The sequence below is a fragment of the Apus apus genome, chromosome 20 (genome assembly GCF_020740795.1).
Source record: "Apus apus isolate bApuApu2 chromosome 20, bApuApu2.pri.cur, whole genome shotgun sequence".
NCBI lineage: Eukaryota > Metazoa > Chordata > Aves > Apodiformes > Apodidae > Apus > Apus apus.
This window is the reverse complement of record NC_067301.1, coordinates 4270516-4290267: the sequence shown is the minus strand read 5'-3', so window position 1 is coordinate 4290267 and position 19752 is coordinate 4270516. Positions and strand designations below refer to the sequence as shown.

Below are 19752 nucleotides of genomic sequence, written 5' to 3'. Positions count from 1 at the left end.
ATACATGGAAACAGGAAGCAAGTTGTGCAATTGCCAGGAAGCACAACATTATACCCCGTATTTGCTCAGCTTGTGTTGTGCTTCCTGAACAGTCTGTGAAATGAAGATGAATGGCTCAACTTTTTCCCAAGCACTGAAGGTCCCGCTCTGAAAGAACAAGCACAACAGGAGAGCAGGCCAAGTGTGCCAGCTCTGTTACAGGAAAGCAGTCCTGGCCCTGGCAAAGAGCTCACATGTGCTTTCCCTAGCTGACAGCCACCTCCAAACCAGTTAGGATGGCTTTCCCAAACTGTGGACCAGCCTAACCTGAAAGAATTACATTTTATAAAACACATTATCAGACCTTGCACATAAGGGCACAAATTCAGAGATCAAAGAGGACTAAAGTAATTTCTTGCATCTCTAGTAACTGTAATTTTTATTTCAAATCCTAGATCAAGGGATTTCCAAGTTTTAATCATAGGTTGGAAACAGGTCCACTAATGACAAAGAATGAGGTTAGACAATACAGCTAAAATAATCTAAAAGCTTGATAAAAGACTGAAAAAATCAGTCCCCAAATTGAAAAATAATGCAGTCCAGTTTCCCGCATTTGAGGAAACTGCAAAAAGATCCCACCTTCCTGACCATGAAGTCTTCCCTGTTTACAGTCACAGAAAATAAAGCCAAGCTCTGGTCCCTTCTCCTTTGTTTCTCTCTACTGCCAGCCATGGAGTTCCACCCCCTCTTTTGTACAATGTAAAACCATCTACTTGTTAAAACAATACGGGAGATTTTCTTACAGAGTGATCAAATGAGAAAAAAAAGCATAATTGGGGTAGTAGGAGCAGAACAGAGGGGAGCAAAGTCACTAAATAAAATCAGTTTCTTGACATGAGTTATATGTTGAAGACAGATTATCAACAGTGCAAAGTGCTACCTTTTCTAAACGCAACTTGCTGACAGAGACTGAGGTCTGGTAATGCCTTCATCATACCTAGATTAGCAAAATAGGTAATACCCTAAAAAACATACAGCAAACTTGTTTCAGAAGTTTAAGCATAGCACGTGGGAAAGCACTGATAAACACCACCAGGCAGGGAATTTTAACAACAAGGACCTTTCACTATGTCAAACTTGCGACCAAGAGTCACGCATAATCTGAGAAGCCAAATCATCTCAAAGAACAACTCTTCCTCATCCAGAAAGAGCCATTCTTCTTTCTCCTCATGTCACCTTTTCTCTTCAGGTGCAGAGGATGTTAGATGAGTTTTCAAAAAATGGATTTATGGGATTGGACTTAGAAGACTTTTCACCGTACTCTGAGATTCTCTTCTAAGGGAGAAAATTACATACTACAATACTGCCTTAGTGATCTTGCAATGGCTAAATAGAGCATTCTTATAAATAATGGTTAAATGGTGTACACAAGCAAAATCACATTCATTCTATGTTGTGACAGTTATCTAGAAATAGAATTACATTTCCTCCCATTGTCGCATCATCTCAGGGTTATTTTCTCAATAATTATTATTCAGGTCTTCATGGTCTCTGACATGGGAAGTTAAAACTTACACTACACTCATTCCTTGGCAATTCCAATTTATGTGTACAGGTATTTTGGCTGGCTTGACAGATACTCTGTGCAGCACAGGGCAAAGCCACTGCAGCCTACAGCAAGAGCTGGTCCCTTTTGGCCGTTCTCACAGGAACCTCACCAACCTTCCCACTAAAATGAACCAAGGGGATCGGTCGTAAAACGGGTCGCGCCCATCATTGAAGAGGTCTGATCCCTCCTCAGTTCCAACGTCGGAGCCAGTATCATCCACAAAGGCCTCATCATCAAAGTCCTCCATCTCATCCTGCTGCTCATCAGCCAGTTCAGTGATGTCGGAGTCAGCCGTGGAGAAAGTGGGGGAGGGCGTGCGATCAGCGAGACGCTCGTTCACGCAGCCATGGAATATGGGGGAGCTGGATGTCAGTTAATGGAATAGCAATTAACAGAGGGAGGGGAGAGAAGGAGGCTTCATTTAACAGCCGTCTGTCACCAGCAGCACAGAGACCACCTGAACAACAAGCAGAGGCTGCAAACCATCTGGACTGCAGTGAAACATAAGGGGATTGCTAACAAAGGCAGGAAAAGGAGCGTCCTTGAACTGAACAGAAAGGAAAAATGAATATAAACGTGGTTGAACACTGAGGTATTCAGAGCACATCCATTAACAGAGCTGCAATTCTTATTTCCAAGAAGTAGAATTTTTGTAACTAAAAATACTGTAAAGGTGCAGCCGACATTAGGAAAAGTTAGAGAATCCCATCAAATATTAGGCACTTCCAAAAAGTATGACCAAGTTATTTGAGCCATATATATAAGGCCCTGGACCACTTTTCCCATCACTTTCAGTGTTCTTCATATTCTCACAGCTCTGCTCCAGTGACTTTAGACAGAACTTAGTTGGCTACCATTCTCAAAAACAAACTTGTAACTTACTCAGCATTCAGTCAAATCCAGTTCTACAAGGTTACACCAGACCTGGGAACATTCTGAAGAGCATTTTCTGCTCTTCACTATATTTTAAGTCTACCAGAAATCCCTGAAGGAAAAACACACAAGTAAATATAGTGGCCCTACAGTTTATAACCACATTCAAAGTCAAAGTTCATCCAGAACTGACAGGAGTGACCAGTGCACCAGCAGCTGGAATGACCATCACATACCTCCCAACCAGCTTGAACCAGTGAAAGCGATCATAAAAGGGGTCACTGCCTGTCATTGTGCTTTCACTCTCATCCTGGGTGTTAGATGCCATTTCCCCGGCTCTGTCATACATCTCACGCATCAGGTCCAACCTCTGCCTGCACAGAAGAAAGTAGGATTAAAAAAAATTTAGAACAGCAAATAAAAAAGCAGAGAACACAGAGCACACTGGCTTCACCTACACCAGGTTCCACTTAGGAAAGGGAGAAGAAGGAACAGAGGAGTCTGTACCACTGAGTTTGGTACTGTACTAATTCTCTGCCATGTTAAGGATTCTGGGGAAAAATTTGCAGGTTGAACCCACAAACCACAGGGCAGGGTCACTGCAGAAGCTTTAAACACATCTCCAGTTTCATTCCAACTCCTAAATGTTCTTCTTTCATGTCTGATTTTGGCTTTTTTTTTTTTTTTTGCTTCCTTCTCTGCATCAGACATTGTTGCTGAGTAACTTAGGCAGGTTTTTTTGCATTCATTCCACTCAAGAAATGTTGGCATTTTGATTCAAAAGTGAACTATTACAAACTTGTATTTATTTTACTGATGAAAACAAGTGTTTCACACTGAAAGACCCTTCATCCAGATGTTATTAGTGGGAAGGAAGTGCTTCTGTCTCTATTTAAGCGTGGGGAAAAGACAAATGTCTTTTGCCTATTTGCAAGAATATGATGAAAATAATTAAAATTAGTTAGAATTTGTGTAGATTCCATAGAAATACAATCTTCTTTATTTAAGCTTTTTATTATAATTTATGCCCTATACTATTAGGTTATGTACAAGCAGGTGGCAAGAAACCTTTGCAGTGAAAGGATCATGAGAAAAATGAATGCAGAAATGAGCTGTGATGAGCCTTATTAGATTTAAAAAATAAAACCTAACCTCAAAAGTTACAAAAATTGAGTGTGGAGGGGAGGTAAAACACTGGAGAACAAACACACTTGTTTAAAGAATCTATCTAGAAAGCTGGTATTGAAAACAGCTGTTTGGAAAGTTGGCATTTGAGAGGACAGAGAAAAAAATGAGTACAATAGAATAAACAGCAAAGGATGAAATTTCTCAGTGAAGCTCCCTGGATATAAGAAGTTTGTTCTCCAGAAATATTTACATACTTGAGTTTTTCTAAGGACCAGTAATGAGTGGCTCCATTCTTCAGATCCTGGACTTCCACAGCTACCACAGTACGGGGGAAAGGCCTATTGTCCCTGGTCTTCTCCAGCTCAGTGGGCAAAAGCTCTGGTGGCAGTGGGGAGTAGAGGGTATCTGTCAGCAGGACAAACTGAAACTGCACCTGAATGGAAAAAAATAAAAATTACTTAAGTTCTGACAAGTCAGAGACCAGCATCACAACGGGGACAGAGACCCAACCAACAGCAAAAGAGGAAACGAGTTTGATTTTCATCTCAGTGAAGAGACTGAGGTTTTTAACATAATTTATTTAATGTCTCAAAATGGCATAAAACATTTTTTTTAGCTGAGCACACGTATCTTGCCTTTATTAGCACAGCTAGCAGAGGTCTGGAAAACTACAGACATAGCACATCCTGCAGCACCCACTTCTTTTGCCAAGATGAACGACCACATGAAGTTAAAAGCAAAAAGGAAAAGACAGGGCCCCGGGGAGATGTGCATGCACATCTGTTTGTGATACTGAGAGGAACAACAGATGGGAAGTGAAGAAGAGGAGACTGTATCAACTAGATTTGCAAAGGCTCTTCATTCAGCCAGAAGTCTGAATCAGACTAACAATTTTCTGAACCCTTTTAGAGCCTAAAGTAATAAGGAAGAGACATACAACTTGAAGACAAGTAAATCTGGGCATTTGAAGCAGGATTGTGCAGTCAGAAAAGATGAATAAAAAGATTCAAAAGGATAGCCTGCATGCTCTACCTTTTTCTTTAACTCTACACTGATTGCGTTGGCTTCTTTCAGATATACTGCATTTCCCCAGAGCTGGTCCCTCAGTGAAGTGAACTGGTGAAACTTCCACTTCCTGAAAGCCCATTGTGCCAGTTCATACTCGTGTCGTGTCCAGGGCACTAGAAAGGACAAAGAAACAGAAATAAAACATTGTGGTTTCATCTCTAAACCATCACATGCAGTATCTAATACTAGGGCTGACTGTGCTACCAAGTTCTCAACACCTTTTCAGGATGAGAACAGAAAACAAAATCCTGCATTTTTATTATTCAGAGGGGAGAGAAACTGGATTCAAATTTCCCCACTGCTAGCACTGGAATGCTAATGATTGAATAAGGAGATTTGGAACCGAGAACACAAATAAGTTCTACTCCTGTTATTTTAAATTAGTTAACAATTATTAAAGTTAAAAGCTGAAATAGCAGAAGGAAAGCAAGAATCATGGGAATAATAAACTCTATTTACTGTCCAGAAACACAGGTATACAGCATGAATACTAAGAACTTCTACCAAGGAGAAAAAAAGAAACTTCAAAATGGAAAGAAAAAACAAAGGCAATACTATTATTTTCATTTAAGACATCAAACTCACCTTCTTCCTCCTCCTCTTCTTCCTCTGTTGTTTCAGCTGCCAAGGATCTTGTCTCTACCTGCTTCTGTAAGGCCTGCAGCTTACTCTCATAGTCCTGTGGGGAAAGAGGAGACACCGTGTAGAAGGACAGACAAAAGCAAGGAGAACAGTTAAGAGAGACTAACACCTCAGATGGAATGACAGACATAAAGAACAAATACACAAAGACATTTCCATTAATGCTCAGAGGTCACACACCAGCACCTATTGTTTTAGTATTATCTGTCCTTGGAAAGACAGAGGCCAATACAATGATGACAGCAGTGCTGTTCTTTATAATCATCTGACAGTCATGCTTAGAGTATCTGTAAGAGGGAAAGGTTTATGATCTTCTTTTTTTACTTAAGACTGGAAAAGGAGGACTTTCTGGGCACCTGCTTGCTGCTTTTAGGGAGGTAGGAAAGAGGCAGAAATAGGGAAAAGTACAGAAATAAATGTAAAAGGGGACAGTTATTCACCTTCATTTTCTCAAACAGAAGGATTAACAGCACCACTGATTTGCCTTTCGATACAAGAAAAATTTCATTTCAGATTTTATTTAAAAAAAAAAAAAAGACATTTTGCTTTCAATAGGATTTTCCTGTTGGAATTAAGTATCATTCTCTCATGTGTGTATTTAATATATGAGAAGATAAAAAAAAAAAACACCATTGCCTTTTTAAGAAAAGTCTGTGCAGAGGTTTCCTCACAGGGAGCACTTCAACAACACCTTCTGGTGTAAGAGCATTTTCTTCCTGGTCAGCACAGTTGTGCCTTGAAATAAATGCTCCTAAGACCTAATGACCTATTTATTATTTGCTGGTAAAACAAATACAAATCCAGTACACGTAGAACAGTCACTGTGCTCCTTTGCTCCTCTGGTCTCAGAGCCTACCTCACTCCTGTATTTTTATTTTTTGAAGCTAATCCTTTGGCTTATATTACACAAATTAAACTGACTTCTCAAGATTTTGATACAAGGGTTGCAACAAGAACTCTAGTATTCTTAGTGAATTGTTAAGGTGGATTCTTGAAGCCACTTATCTTTTATTCCAACCTTCTCTAGTCCACAGCCCCAAATCCTAGAACTCCTCTCCAAGACACTGTTTGCAGAATTGCATTCTCAAGCCCAAAAGCTACAAAAGGGAAGCTTTGCACTTTCCTCCCATTCTGTTCAACCATCCCACCTGAACAGCTACAATAATTTGTTCTTGTACAGCACATACAGAACTTAACACTGTCACACTGTGATTGCATCCAATTTAACGTCAGGAAGACCTTCAGATGGTATTTGGAAAGGAAATAAATCTGAAGTATGTTCCTTTTAAGTTTGTAAGTAAGATTTAAAAACCAATAGCTGCAATCTTGGAACAACTACCTCAAAGTGCAGAATTTTCAGTACCATGAATTCAATACCCACAATCTTTACAGAGAGAAAACTGAACTATTCAAGATATATGCTCTTTGTACGAGGGCTGAGTGTTAGTTTTCTGATTTCCCCTTAAATTTTTATTTAGCTAAATATAGCTAAATAGCTGCAATTTTTGTTTAGCTAAAATGCCACTTTTTCATTATTATTTGCTCCACTCAACCATGGCTACATACTTACATTTTAAGTAAACCTTAGCAGCTAAAGAACTACAGGCAAAATGAACATATATCCTTTCTTTTGAATATTCCTTCTGAAATTCTCAACGATTCACCAAAAACCTATTCTAGACTCAATGAGATGGTTTCAGACTTATCAACAGTTCTGAAATACCCAGTGTCCTCTTCAAAATTTGTAAACATAAAGGCATTCTCTCTGATCTTCTCCCATCCATACACGTAGATAATGCTATTACATTTGAAACAAAAACAATTTCTTTCCCTGCAGTCTGAGGTAGATAATCTGAGGGTGTCATTTTGAGCAGCTATATTGTAGAAATGAAAAGCTCTTCAAATAGGTTCAAGTAGAATCTTTGATCAGATTATTTTGAAGAAACTGAAAACCTGCAGAGGGAATGGTCAAAAATCAGGAGCATGCATTCCACTGTGAAAATTCTAATTACAGCATGAAACACCCAGGCACATAAGGCTCATTGAAACACCTGCTTCTTGTCTTCTCTATTTTCAGCCTTGAGAGCTAAGTAAACATATCTTTGCTACATTTAATTACATACAGAAATAAATGCTTAATATCAGCAGACATTTTACTTTTAAAACTAAGTAAAAGAATTGGAGTTTATTTTCCCATGATGACAAAAAGAGAGAGACACTGTTTCCTTGAGCAGAAAAAACAGGCCTAACACTGCCTCCCAGCACCTGGTACTATGCTAGTATTTAAAAATAATTGGCACTGAGCAATAGATGAAGGATGAATTTCAGGTTGGTTCACACAGAAGGTGCACTGACTGCACTGTAAACGGGGCTGGTTTGCTCTGCTGAGAGATTGGTCAGCTCTCCAGGTGAACATTTCCAGATGTGAGAAGTGATAATACACACATAATTGTTACTATCAGTGTAAAGGTGCCTCAACTGCTAGAAAAGAAAAAACCTGCATCTTGAAGCTGCCCTGAAGGTCCATGTCCTAGACTACCTGGAACCCAATGCATATCGTTGTCCAGCTTCAGACTGGTTGGAATCATTAACTCCATAAATAGGGAGAAACAATGCTAAGTTTCTTTTGCCTGGGGGCATGGAAAAATCTAAAGCCACAAAAATCAAAAGTTTTCTGAAGATTCTTTGGATCTACATGATGTCTGCAAAGGTACTGTAGTGTATGTGGTTCCCTCCTGTATTTGAGATAAACATAAGTTAGTTTCCTTTCTCTTCAATGAGCAAATAAATGGTGAGGAGCCAGCTCTGTATTTTCTTCCAGAATTTAGATAAACAACACACAAGATGGTACAATATGCCTTGTATCCCCTTGCACTATAAAAAGCTTTTTTTTCTCCCTGTGACAGCAGACACTAACCTGCATAGGCTGCTTGTCACACAACAGCAGGAAAACCTGGGTGGATTACAAGAATCAGACTGCGGAACAATTAAAGGAACCTTTTTAACTCTGCTAGAACAATACCAACCCCAAGACAAAAAAAAAAAAAAAAAAAAAAATCAGGACAAGCCTGCAATCAAGTTTCATTTCCATTTCACGGAGACAAGTCTGACACTTACAAGAGTATTTCATCGTTTATTGAAAGAGCACATGTTACAATACAAACCAGTTCTGCTTTTCATAAGGCAGACGCTTGCTCTTAAGACAATCCAAAACTTGTTTTTTCTTAAACAATGGACATCTGAAAATCCCATTTAATTCAAAAGGCAGCTCACTGCTTTCTTTACAGTACAAATAGGTACACAGCATAGATTTCTCATGTTGCAGCTCCTGAAGTGGTTCAATGGGAAGTATCCAAGTCAAATTTCAACATATAAAGTATAAAGAATAAATTTCAACATATAAAGGATAAAGGACAGACAGTGAGGGGGATATTGAAACTATGCTGAATGTACTGATAAAAATAGCATCCTCTAACTTGACAGATCCCTAAGTTCAGATTGATTGAGAGAGGATGTTGAAGTCAATCAGAGGAGTGTTAGTGTCATGCATTTCCCCCCGCCCCCATCCCCCCAAATCCACATGTCCCTAGTGAGAACTAAAGGATATTTAAGAAATCATCACTAAGGCACAGGTGGATACAAGCCAGCTGATAAAGCACCCAGCACATCAGCACTTACAAATGGCAATTAAGCTTACTGAGCCAGCATTCCCATCATGGATGCCACATTTCCATTAACCTGAAAGCCTTTTCCCACAGTCTTCTGTGGAAGCAGCTGAGTTACTGTTCCTTAGCTCCACTGATACACAATTTGGAGTGAGAGGTGTGTTTCTGAAAGCTGCAAGGAGATTCACAGGTTCTCACATTGCTTCCTTTGTCAGATGAGACACCACACTGTAAATTGCATTCAGTTCTGAAGTGGGCCATTATTTTTATAGGATTTTTCAAAAATTATTTTTCAAGTTTCATTTCTGTAATATCCTCCTAAAAAGCCAGGAAAAAAAAAGCTGCTTCCTCTGAGCAGACTGGACTCCATTTTGACATTGACTATCCTTTTTCTTCTTTGTCAAATCATACAACAGCAGAATAAGCAGGGTTGTTTTTCTAGTGCTGAACTAAACCAGTGGGGCAAGACAGACTGATGGCAACCTCTTGTTCCTCATCACCACCACCACCCAGGCATTTACAGGTATTTGCTCTCTGATTTTTAAGCTGAAATAAGTTGGCAAAAAACTTTAGTGTCTAGCATTAAAATATCAAGTAGCAGGGGTTTTTAATCTCATGTCAGTACACGTAGTTGCACGGACTTCAAAATTCCTCCATGTTCAATCACGTGGTGATTTCACACAGGCAGCCACAATCCTCAACGAAAATGGGACACAAGATAAACAGGTTTGTTCTTCTCTCCCTACCTACCCCAAACTAACTCTGTTTGGCTCACAAATCCCTACAGAATTGAGAGGATTTTCCCAAACATACATTTTTAAGAGAGTCCAAACGTTCTTGAGGATGTGGAAGAACTCCTTACTCTTGATATGCACAACAACAAAGTGCAATGGACTACTAAAACAGGATTCTAAAATAAAGGCAACAGCAAAATATTATTTGCCCAAAACTCGTTTTGCAATTCTGACTCAAGCTCAAAGAAAAAGTTTTGCTCATCTACAAGACTTCTTTTCTTTTAGAATCAAGACCTTTTGGACATGATGTTTTATTTCCTTTGTTCAAGCGTGTGCAGAGGAAGTAGGACAGGAAACAAAAATAAGATGGAAAGTAAGCTTGAGGCACTTCCAACTCATCTACAGCTCTGCTGAAACATGCAGAAGTAACAATTACCAGTCAGGCTGATATTATATCAAAAAATAAGCAACCTTAGGTAAATTAAAGATATTTGTGCAAACCAGCACAAACCGTTTAACTATACGGATACACCGCAAAGTGAACCTATCTTACCAAATGTGGTACAGTAGCCAATTCTTAGTTTTTAAAGTAAAATAAGTCCTCAAAGCTTTAGATTGGCTTACACTTAAATCTGCCAATTTTTAGAAGTCCAGTTTGGTTTTGCACATATAACTAAAATCGGGACTCTCCAACTGAAATAATAGTCCAAGGTCCTAAAGCCTATTACTTAATCATTAGTTTTTCTGTCATTTGTTCTAAACAATCTGAAGCAGAGACTGCAAGCATTTGTTTTATAGTAAATCACCTGCAAGTACAGACCTCTTCAGATCAAAAGAGATATTAAACATTTTAGCTTGCATTTTGAGTGTGGCGAGAAGGAAAAGGAATCTTATTTTCTCCTTCAAGTGACCTTTTCCTATATTACACAAGTCTTGAATCAGGCCTTCAATCCAAGACCAGAGGCACTAACATGAGGTATCACATTAAGATGAAACAGTTCCATTCTCCTGTGTTTGAGAATTCAGCCAATTTGAAGTAGTAACCTATAAGTCTTCACAAAAAAAAAGCTATTTCAAGAGCATCTCCCAGACTCATGGCCAAGAAAGCTAAAACCATAAGAAGAATTAGCTTTTCCAGGCTTCTTCCTGCACCAGAGTGTTGAAAAATCCTAGTTCCTTTCCACAATCTCTGTATAAAAACTATTATATTTAGAGATACACTGGGAATTAGAAAAAGCTTATTCCAAAAGTATTGCTTCATCAATATATATATATTCTGACATAAAATTCCATTCAGCCAGGTTTAGCTGTCACAGCAATTTCATACCAATAATTATGAACTTAAGCAGAAGGAGAGAAAACATTCCTACTCAGGAAGTAGGACTGTTGTGATCCAACAGCTCTTCTTAATTTCTTGATTAAAAAAGCCACATATCTTGTCAGCCAACAACTTTTGGTTTATAGATTATTATCATTATTCAAGAATTTGAGTTAAAAGCAGAAAATATTGTTCTGAAGAGCCAGATCAGTTTTTAAAAAGATGGTCAGTTTCCTTATTGCTAAAAAAAGGTCACAAGAAACATTCAATGCTATAAACTAAATTCCTCTTTTGATTGTCTACATAAAACACAGGAGGAAGTAGCACTTTGTAAGTTTCAGACAATATTTTCAGCATTAGAAAAATACTCCAAGACACACACCAAAAAAAAACAACAACAAAAAAAAACCTGGTAAATGAGCTAGCAGGGGAGTTCTCCCCTCTGCATCCCTCCCTCCAAGTCTCCTACTCTATGAATAAAGTTCTTACAATTTTTTTCAGAATGTTCTTCCAATCAATGTTGTTAAAACTTCAAAAGTCACATGCAAACTGAGCGGGCTGAAGGGCCGGTACCTTGTCTGTGTGTGTCCAACTACTCAAATTCTACCTGGCCAAACAAAACCCAAAGACATCAGCAAACTCTGGCTGGTTCTTAATAATAAGCCAGATTTGCCCCCACTTCCCTCCTCCCCCAGACTACTCTTGGCCAACTAATCATACTGTAGTTTCTCTGCCCGCTTTGAGGTTGGGTGCTGAGAACTGGCGCCTCATCCGCGGGGGCGTCACAAACTGGTTATAGTGGTTGAGCCGGTCAGTCTGTTTGGGGTGGGCGTTGGCGGCAGCGCCCTCCGCACCCCCTGCCTGGCTGTGGTTGCAGTAGGGCTGTCGGTGCTGGTGGATGTGGCGTTTTTGCTGGAAAGTCTGCAGGTCTGGGTTCTGCTGCCCGCTGTAGGCGTGCAAGGATTCCGAGGAGCCTGAGGCCTGGCGCCGCAGGCCTTTCTGAGAGCCGCTATTGAGGGAGTTGCTTCTCCAGCGCAGCTGAGGCGACGGCTGCTGCTGATTGCTGGGCTGGGGCTGGGTGTTCAACTGCTGCCTATTAATTTGGATATTATCTTGATTCCTCTGGGGGCCATAGAGATTCCACAGCTGCTGAGGGTCTTTAGAAGCAGCTCTGCTTTCTTTCTCTTTGTTTTCATCTTTGTTCTTATCGTCTTCTTTCGGAATTCTAACCTCTATCACTTCATCCTCTGTGATAATGATATGGGTGCCTGGACTCCACGAGTTCCTGTGTTTAGGATTGCTTTTGAAAGGGAAGCGGGGCTTGCGATTTTCAGGTGGGATAAATCTGTGGGGCATGTTTTGCCGACGAAGCTGTTTTGCTATTTCCTGCTGCTGCAGGTTTTTAAATCGAATCTGTTCTTGCCTCATCCAACGTAATCGCCCCCGTCTGAAAGCTGGATCACCTGCCATTAACTGAGAAACACGCTCCTCTTTAGCAAGATCATCATTCTCACTTCTTTTTAAGTCATCTGTGGGCTTCTTATCCACATCCACCCCAGTGGCAGAGTTTGGAGACTTAGCATTAGCTCCAGTTGACTGGGCTTTCTCTGGAGACCCTATCAGAGGTAAAACTTTCTCCATTTTTAACATCTTATTTCTAAGAACTTTTATCTCTTCATCCTTCATGTTGTTCTGCTTCTTCACTTCTTGCAAAATATCTTCCAATTTGTCTATATGCACCTTAAGGTCATCCACGTCAGTTATTCCTTTACCATTGGCCATAACATCTTCAATTTTCTCATCTCCAACTCCTACTGTATCCCAGACATCCCGAGCAACAGCTCGCCACGATTCACGCTCATTGGGATCTTTTTTCCCATACATGGCACAAAGCTCTTTCATTTTAACAATGGCCAAAGCCTCAATCTCCTGCCTAGTGTGCCTGAAGTCATTGAGTGCTACCTCATAGCATATCTCTTTCACAGCCTGAATCTTTAGGTCTGAGATGGTAACCCATTTGGAGTCTTTGCTAAGGCGTCGACGTTGGGGTATCTGGTACATTTTAATAGGCTCTCGTTTCTTCCCACTGCTGGGGAGGCCACACTTTTTTACAATGGTTTGGAGCTTGCTGGGGGGCAGCTTCTCTCTCAGGGAAGTGATCAGTCTCCAACTCTCCTCACACGATCTCTTGTCCGAATCATCCCCACTATCAGAGTCTGCATCCTTTGGAAAAACAAAAATCAAGAAGTGGCCCCAAAATAACCAAAATTAAAATTGTAAGAAAATGGAAAAGCTAAACAAGAAGTAGCAGGCAAAGAAAACTAAATCAAAAATCAAAACAGAACAAGTGATAAGAAGTCCCTGACAACTGAGGGTTAGGACATTCAAATGTATCTTCCAGAGTCATGAACTGTCAAAATTGGAGCTCTTCACTAATACAAGATTTACATTATATTTTAAGTCCTGTAATTTCAAAACAGCAGATAATCTAAACTCCTCCCTCCCAATCCCTTCCAAGATCTTTAAACAGATCAACTAAAACCAAGTTCCTGATTAAAAAAAAATAAAATCCAAGTGTAAACTGCACTTCACACATGCTACAGACATGCAAATTCCCGCCACACACATTTGCCTTGGTGACTGCTGTTGCTTCTTTCAGCAAATCCTCCCCAGGTAGGTGAACACAACAGCCATCATAGAAGATGTCAAGAGCAGCCAGAGTAAGTCGGGTTAACACTGGTTAGTAACGTTGCACGTGGTTGCAGGGATGCTCAAGTTTAGAATCCACTTCACTACAACAGCAGCCAGAGAAGTGTTAGACGATAAGAAAAAATGAAACAGAAGCAGCTGAAAGGTTCAATGTTAAAAGGACTGTAAGTGCCACTATGACAGGTGAAGACAGTGGTTCATACTCCAAGACTTGCTACAAGCTAAAAGGATATCCAGAACCAGAGTTTCAGGTGGGTTGTAGTTTGGGGTTTTTTTTCCCCATTTGTCACTTTGTTGCTTAGTTGAAAGAAAAAAAATCATTAATGGTCTTGTTTGTCCGAAGAACGAGTTTCAGAAGAATGTAGCAGTAATGATTTTTTTTTTTAATTGTTTTAATACAAATTCTCTATTTGATATCCTTGATTTGTCCTCTTCTCAAACCCTAGAGCTTCCACACACTTGCTAAGAATTCTGCATGTTTTGCTTCTTCATTACAAGTTTTCCACCTTTTGCTAAATGAATTTTAACGAGCAGTGCTTCAGGTTTCCATATGCTAGGAATGTCTGTTCAGGTATACTGCCACCAGAAGGTAAGGATACCCATTATTGCTTACTGCAACCAGGAATTAAAGTCAGCCTGCTTTTCTTTAAAGCATTATTAATTTAAGACATCTCTTCAACAAAAAGTCCTATGTCTTACTGTCAACCCAAACATCAGTAACACACAGCAATTGGTCTCTAACAAACCTCTATCTACAGTCTCTGCTTTCCATATAGAGAATTATACTACATGAGAAATCAAGAACAGTAACAGCCAGTGTTTCTTAAACCAAAGGAAACCCAGGTTATAGACTCAGAACCACAGGCTCCTAGACTTAAGGCTTTGGGTAGAAGACCACAAAGAATTGGGAATACAACAGAATTTGTTTTAGGAAGGATGGGAGTAAAAGAAATACTGTTTTGCCCTGTGGTCAACAAGCTCCATAGCCCAAGATTCACATTATTGAGCTTCTTGTGACCTTATGTATTTTTAAATACTCAAGGATAGCACTGGAGAACCAACTTCTCCTAGTTTTGGCCAACATACAAGCCAAACAGTGGTTTAGAAGAAGAACAAACTCTTTGTGAGTTCACAGCTGACAAAATTTGTGGCCTAAGGAAACAAGCTAACAACCTGCATATTGCAGTGGAAGCAAAAGATGCCCTAGAGGTAGACACTGTACAATCTACACATTAATCCAGAAAGGCAATACATGAACTACTCAAACAAAGCCACAAGTTTCAGAGGATTATTCTTTTTGGGTTACAAAACAACCATATTACTACCCATGGGTAAAGCATGTCTTGCCTATGAAAAGCTGATGAAGAGACACTATGTGGTCACTGCTCTTTGTGCACTGAGGCATTAAGCAGACCAGTCACTATAGGTGTATCCCCACATGCTAATATCAAGTAGTCACTGCAAAGGCATTAGGACCAAGAAAACCAGGCGGATCATTTTAGCTCTGTTAAACAAATTTTCATAATCAATCTGTAAAATGCAGAATGATTACTTCTATGCGCTAGTAACACTAACAAGGCAAATTTATATTGGTTGTGAATTTGGGGAGACAAGGGTTATTATAAACCTTTTTTGTATAGCACATCTAACAAATAAATACCCAGATTGGTTGGAATCTCAGCACAAAACCAAAACATTCTGTTAAACAGATCAGGCATCTTTTTATATCTAAGATTATACTCCAATTTAAAAGAATATTCATATTTCAATATCATTCTTACACAGCAGTAAGTTAGGGAACCTGATATTGCACCAATGTAAATGCTTTTAAGGTGCACAGGCTAAATGTATTCCTAAATTTCCCAATCATTATTCAGGTAATGTCACATGAGTGCACCAATCCTGTCCATTCCAGACTGCATCCAGTGACACAGAAGTGATGAGATGTGTCAAAACGTTTTGCTGTCACCTGAAATATTCTCATTAAACATGGCAAGAGGCAGGATACTGCTTAACAGACCAATGATCTTGTGATACCACCAGCTAGGAAAGGTGTCCTTCAGGAATTACACTGGTAATGCATGTAGGACAGTCTTCCACCTTTGCCTACTAATTGAAATCAGCAAGAACAAAAAAAGCTTGAAGAACTCAGCAGCCTTTTTACAGCATTAGACAACACCCTGTCTCAAGAACCTTCCCTTAGTCTTAAGTATACAGGGAAACAAATTCCCTTCACAACACTTAGTATAATTGCAGCCTCCTTTGAAGCAGCTCCCCAGACAGCCACTTCTCACCATTCTCTTGTATTCATACAATAGCTTAGCTTATGCCTGTCAGCGAAATTTAAGGGAGGGAATCCCATTGCTTATATCTCCTTTGACAAACAGCCAAAACTCACTCAACACTCAACCTGTTTTTCTGTTCACATTGAGCTGATTTTTGCCTTATCACTTCCAGCTACACAGATTTTAACTATACCAACTGCAGAGATGAAAGATGACATTAGTCACATCTTGTCACATCCTAACTTCCTTTCTGAACTAAGTCTTGCTTTTGGTCAAAGTCTGCAACAACTCCTCTCCATCCAAGAAACCAATCCCTTGTGATGAAATAACCAGAGATGCAGAAGTCTAAGTATTTAAAATAAATTTTTAAAAAATATGTAGGTTCTACCTACAGAAGCCACAGTACTTTGCTCCATTCTGCTTTTGGGAGAAAAGGAAGATCTTTGCAGTTTAAAACCCAGCATAAATTTAAACCCACAGTTTTCAGTGGTCTCCAACTAAAACTATAAACAAATTAATCAGGATTTTGAAATTTTTGTTAGAATTCAGGCACAACTACATTTGCATTCTGGCTAAAAGACAACCCAATATAGTTACATCAACATCAGGAGACTCAGGTTTCCGAAAGAAATCTAGTTTTTATTTCTGGACTTTGTCTTTTTCTTAAAACTCACAGGGTGTTTGAAGACTGCATGCATTTCTCTTTCTAATGCACTTCAGAAGACATCTGTTGTGAGAAGACTGAAGTCTTCCTATATCACACTTAATTTATCAGACTTCCTATTTATGAAGCAGGTGGAATTGTGGAACTCCCATTGTTCTGAATGAGTTAACATGCCCTTTACACACTGCTCCCTGTTCATAACCCCACCAACATGTGCACCATTAAGACCCTTACAAGGAACTCCATGCAGGGGGAGGGAGAAGGGTTAAAACATGCACAATGCAGCAACATTTTCAGACATCATTCAAAAAAATAAACCTAGTGTATCAACGTTCTAGAAGTCTCTTTGGCAGCACAAAATTAGTATGTTCTGGTGATCAAAGACAAAAATAAAGGCTAACATCCCAAGAAGTAGTGTTTAGACTACTGAAAAAGAACTTCAAAAAAACACAGAGCATAAAAATGCCCTTCCTTCAGGTTAAGTTGCAAGAAATTCAACCTGTCCCAACACGAACTGATTAAAGCCACTTCATTTTGTAATCTCTGAATTAACATGAAGGAGCTCACTCACACTGGTAATAATTCACTGTGGACATCAAGTATTTGAAAGGAAGGGGAGAACTGCATTGTGCAGACAACCCAAGCAGGTTTCCTAAACTTTCAGATAAGCAAGGACAGGAATTACTGTTTGCCAAAGGTATAGTTAATCTGAAGAAAGGACACATACCAGCCTTTGCTGCTCCAACAAGAGATCAGCTTCCTCCTTCTCCTTCTTATACAAGATCTCCATTTCTTGTAATCTGAAGGTGAACAAAAGAACAGAAGTAGCCAAAGAGGTCAGTATATTCATGTTGGTGTTACACCACATGCACAGCCCACTGAATTACAGTGAAGAGAGTAAAAGTCATTCAATTTAAAAGTAGCTATTATTTATCAGTAAGTACTTAACAAGCAAAACTTCTGTAAGGTGCAGTTCAAGCCCTTCACCAAAGAGCTGTAGGGTTAGTGAAAGGTGCTTACCTGGGATTTTTAAAGGAGGTAGAGCACGTAAACACATTAGTAAAATAATAAGGAACCTTTCTGAACTTTCACAATAGGTAACAGAGACGCTGTGTGGCAAAAGCTAACTTTACGTTTTGCACAGACACCGCCCAAGTAACCTACAGCTGACTCCTCCTTGTTTCAGGCAGAAATTGAGTTATTTTGTTACCTTTTTTCCATCTCCTGCTTCATGTCAATGCCCTGCTTCTCCAGAAGCTCCCTCTGAGCAAATGTCCAGTCAACTGGCTCAGAGGGAGTCTCAGCTGATGGTGTTTTCTCTCTTTCTGCTCGTGCTTGCTCTGGATGGTTGAATCTGAAGACATGATTTTTACCCATAATGATACGATTTCCTAAAAATAGGAACAGAAATTAACTCATTCAGGCAAGGATTCCAAAATCATTGAAAAACATCACTGAAATTATTCATCCCATTTATCCTGTTGGGTCACAGAGCAAGAAAAGATTACCCTGTAAGGATTTCTGTATACATTCAAGTTACCTAAGTGACAAGAAAAAAGGAAGAATGCTTAGATTGAACAGAAGCAGCGCTCACAGAGGGCAACATCACTCTCAGGAGGCCAGTATAATATCCCAGCAGAGTTTATAAAAATTAAAGGATAAACTTGGAGATTGGCAGCAAATAAAACACATCACTAAACCCCATTCTTCTGTGACAGTGACAGTGCCAAAACATGGGCAAGAGTCACTTCAGCAGAATTTTCAGCATGGAAAAGCCAAACTTTAAAGACTGGAATGCATGATGCTTACTTTTCTTTAAAATGTGGTTTACACATATTGATTTTATCAGAGTCCTAATCAATAGGATTTATGGAAAGATTTTCCAACTTCTTTTACACTAATGTTAAATAAGCTGAAGAAATCGAATATTTAAGTCTTCTGGCTAAGTCTTAAGAGATATCATATGTTCACAAAGCCTGAGATGTGTGATATGGAAGACAGTAAAATGCCCCTGCTATACCAGAAATATTAATGTAGTTAAAATTTTAAAAAGGCATTCTAGTAAATAGATCTCCAAAGTAGCCGAAGTTGTCCTTATCAATATGTAATTGAAATACAGGTGCTTAAAGATGTCAGAGACCTGTCTGTGCTCTTCTAGTAACTCAGTCATCTAGATGCAGAATAAAAGGAAAAGTATCTACTTTTTAAAACAATTACTTAAATGATAACATCATGGTATTCAGGATGACTCTCATGCAGGCATGGAACAGCAACAACTCGTGCTCAAGTTAGTACACTTGGCTCGATGGACACACCCACTTATAATTTTATGCAAATAATTCAGAGATGTTTGGGGTTTTTTTGTGGTTGTTTTTTTGTTTTGTTTTTACCAGTAGAAAAATGAGGGAGGGACAAAGAAAGCATCATAGCTTGAAAGAGACAGGTTAAAACCCATAATTTATGGAAGTCACTCCCTCCTTTCTAATTCTTCGCCCACATGCCTTTCTAAAGGAATGTAGGAGACTGAGTGGGAGATGTAATGAGAGCAAAGAGAAGCTGTTGTGCTCCTGCAGAGGCTCGTATCTTAGCTCTGCCAGGGAACTGGGAATTTTCCATCAGCAACTGGCAGTCTGTCTGCTCTGTCTCACTGAGACTGCCAAGGGCCATAGACTTGGGCAAAAACGTGTTTGAATAATATCAGAGTAAGCAGAAGGACAAGCAGGATGCTGCGTGGCAGTGAACACTGAAGTTCACTTACAACTAGTGCAGCAAAGAATGGAAGAAAACAAACTGCTGCCAAAAGAATGGAGCCAACCTCTCCTTAAAGGCTACACTCCAAAAAGTTAACACTGCTGCCTTTGAACAGCACCCAGCTTTCTCTCCCTGTGATGCCAATGTCACGTATGGGTAATTCTTAGTTAAGAGTCTTCACAAATATCCACGTTAACATTTCTTACCTGAGCGCAGCTGTACAGGCTGCACCACTCTCTTGCCATTAACATAAGTTTCTGATCGTTCACAAGGCTCCAAAGTCACAATAACTATGAAGAAAACAATTGATGAGTGAAATTTTAGAGA

The 19752-nt window shown here is 39.5% G+C and overlaps 1 protein-coding gene across 9 annotated transcripts in view; it reads right to left on the bottom strand.

Annotated features, from left to right (window-relative positions):
* KIF1B (kinesin family member 1B) overlaps positions 1 to 19752 on the bottom strand; it is a 90976-nt gene that overhangs the window by 29336 nt on the left and 41888 nt on the right. For 5 of the 9 annotated variants that reach the window (XM_051637232.1, XM_051637234.1, XM_051637235.1 and 2 more), the window contains 8 exons: positions 19632 to 19715; positions 17885 to 18065; positions 17402 to 17474; positions 5243 to 5336; positions 4622 to 4770; positions 3844 to 4022; positions 2698 to 2835; positions 1702 to 1950 (listed from right to left, as the gene is read on the bottom strand). In XM_051637232.1, coding sequence (XP_051493192.1) covers positions 1702 to 1950; positions 2698 to 2835; positions 3844 to 4022; positions 4622 to 4770; positions 5243 to 5336; positions 17402 to 17474; positions 17885 to 18065; positions 19632 to 19715 — 1147 coding nt within the window. Of the gene's footprint in view, positions 1 to 1701; positions 1951 to 2697; positions 2836 to 3843; positions 4023 to 4621; positions 4771 to 5242; positions 5337 to 8412; positions 13240 to 17401; positions 17475 to 17884; positions 18066 to 19631; positions 19716 to 19752 lie in introns of those variants that run through there. The other 4 variants (XM_051637238.1, XM_051637239.1, XM_051637240.1 and 1 more) reach the window with 2 other exon arrangements.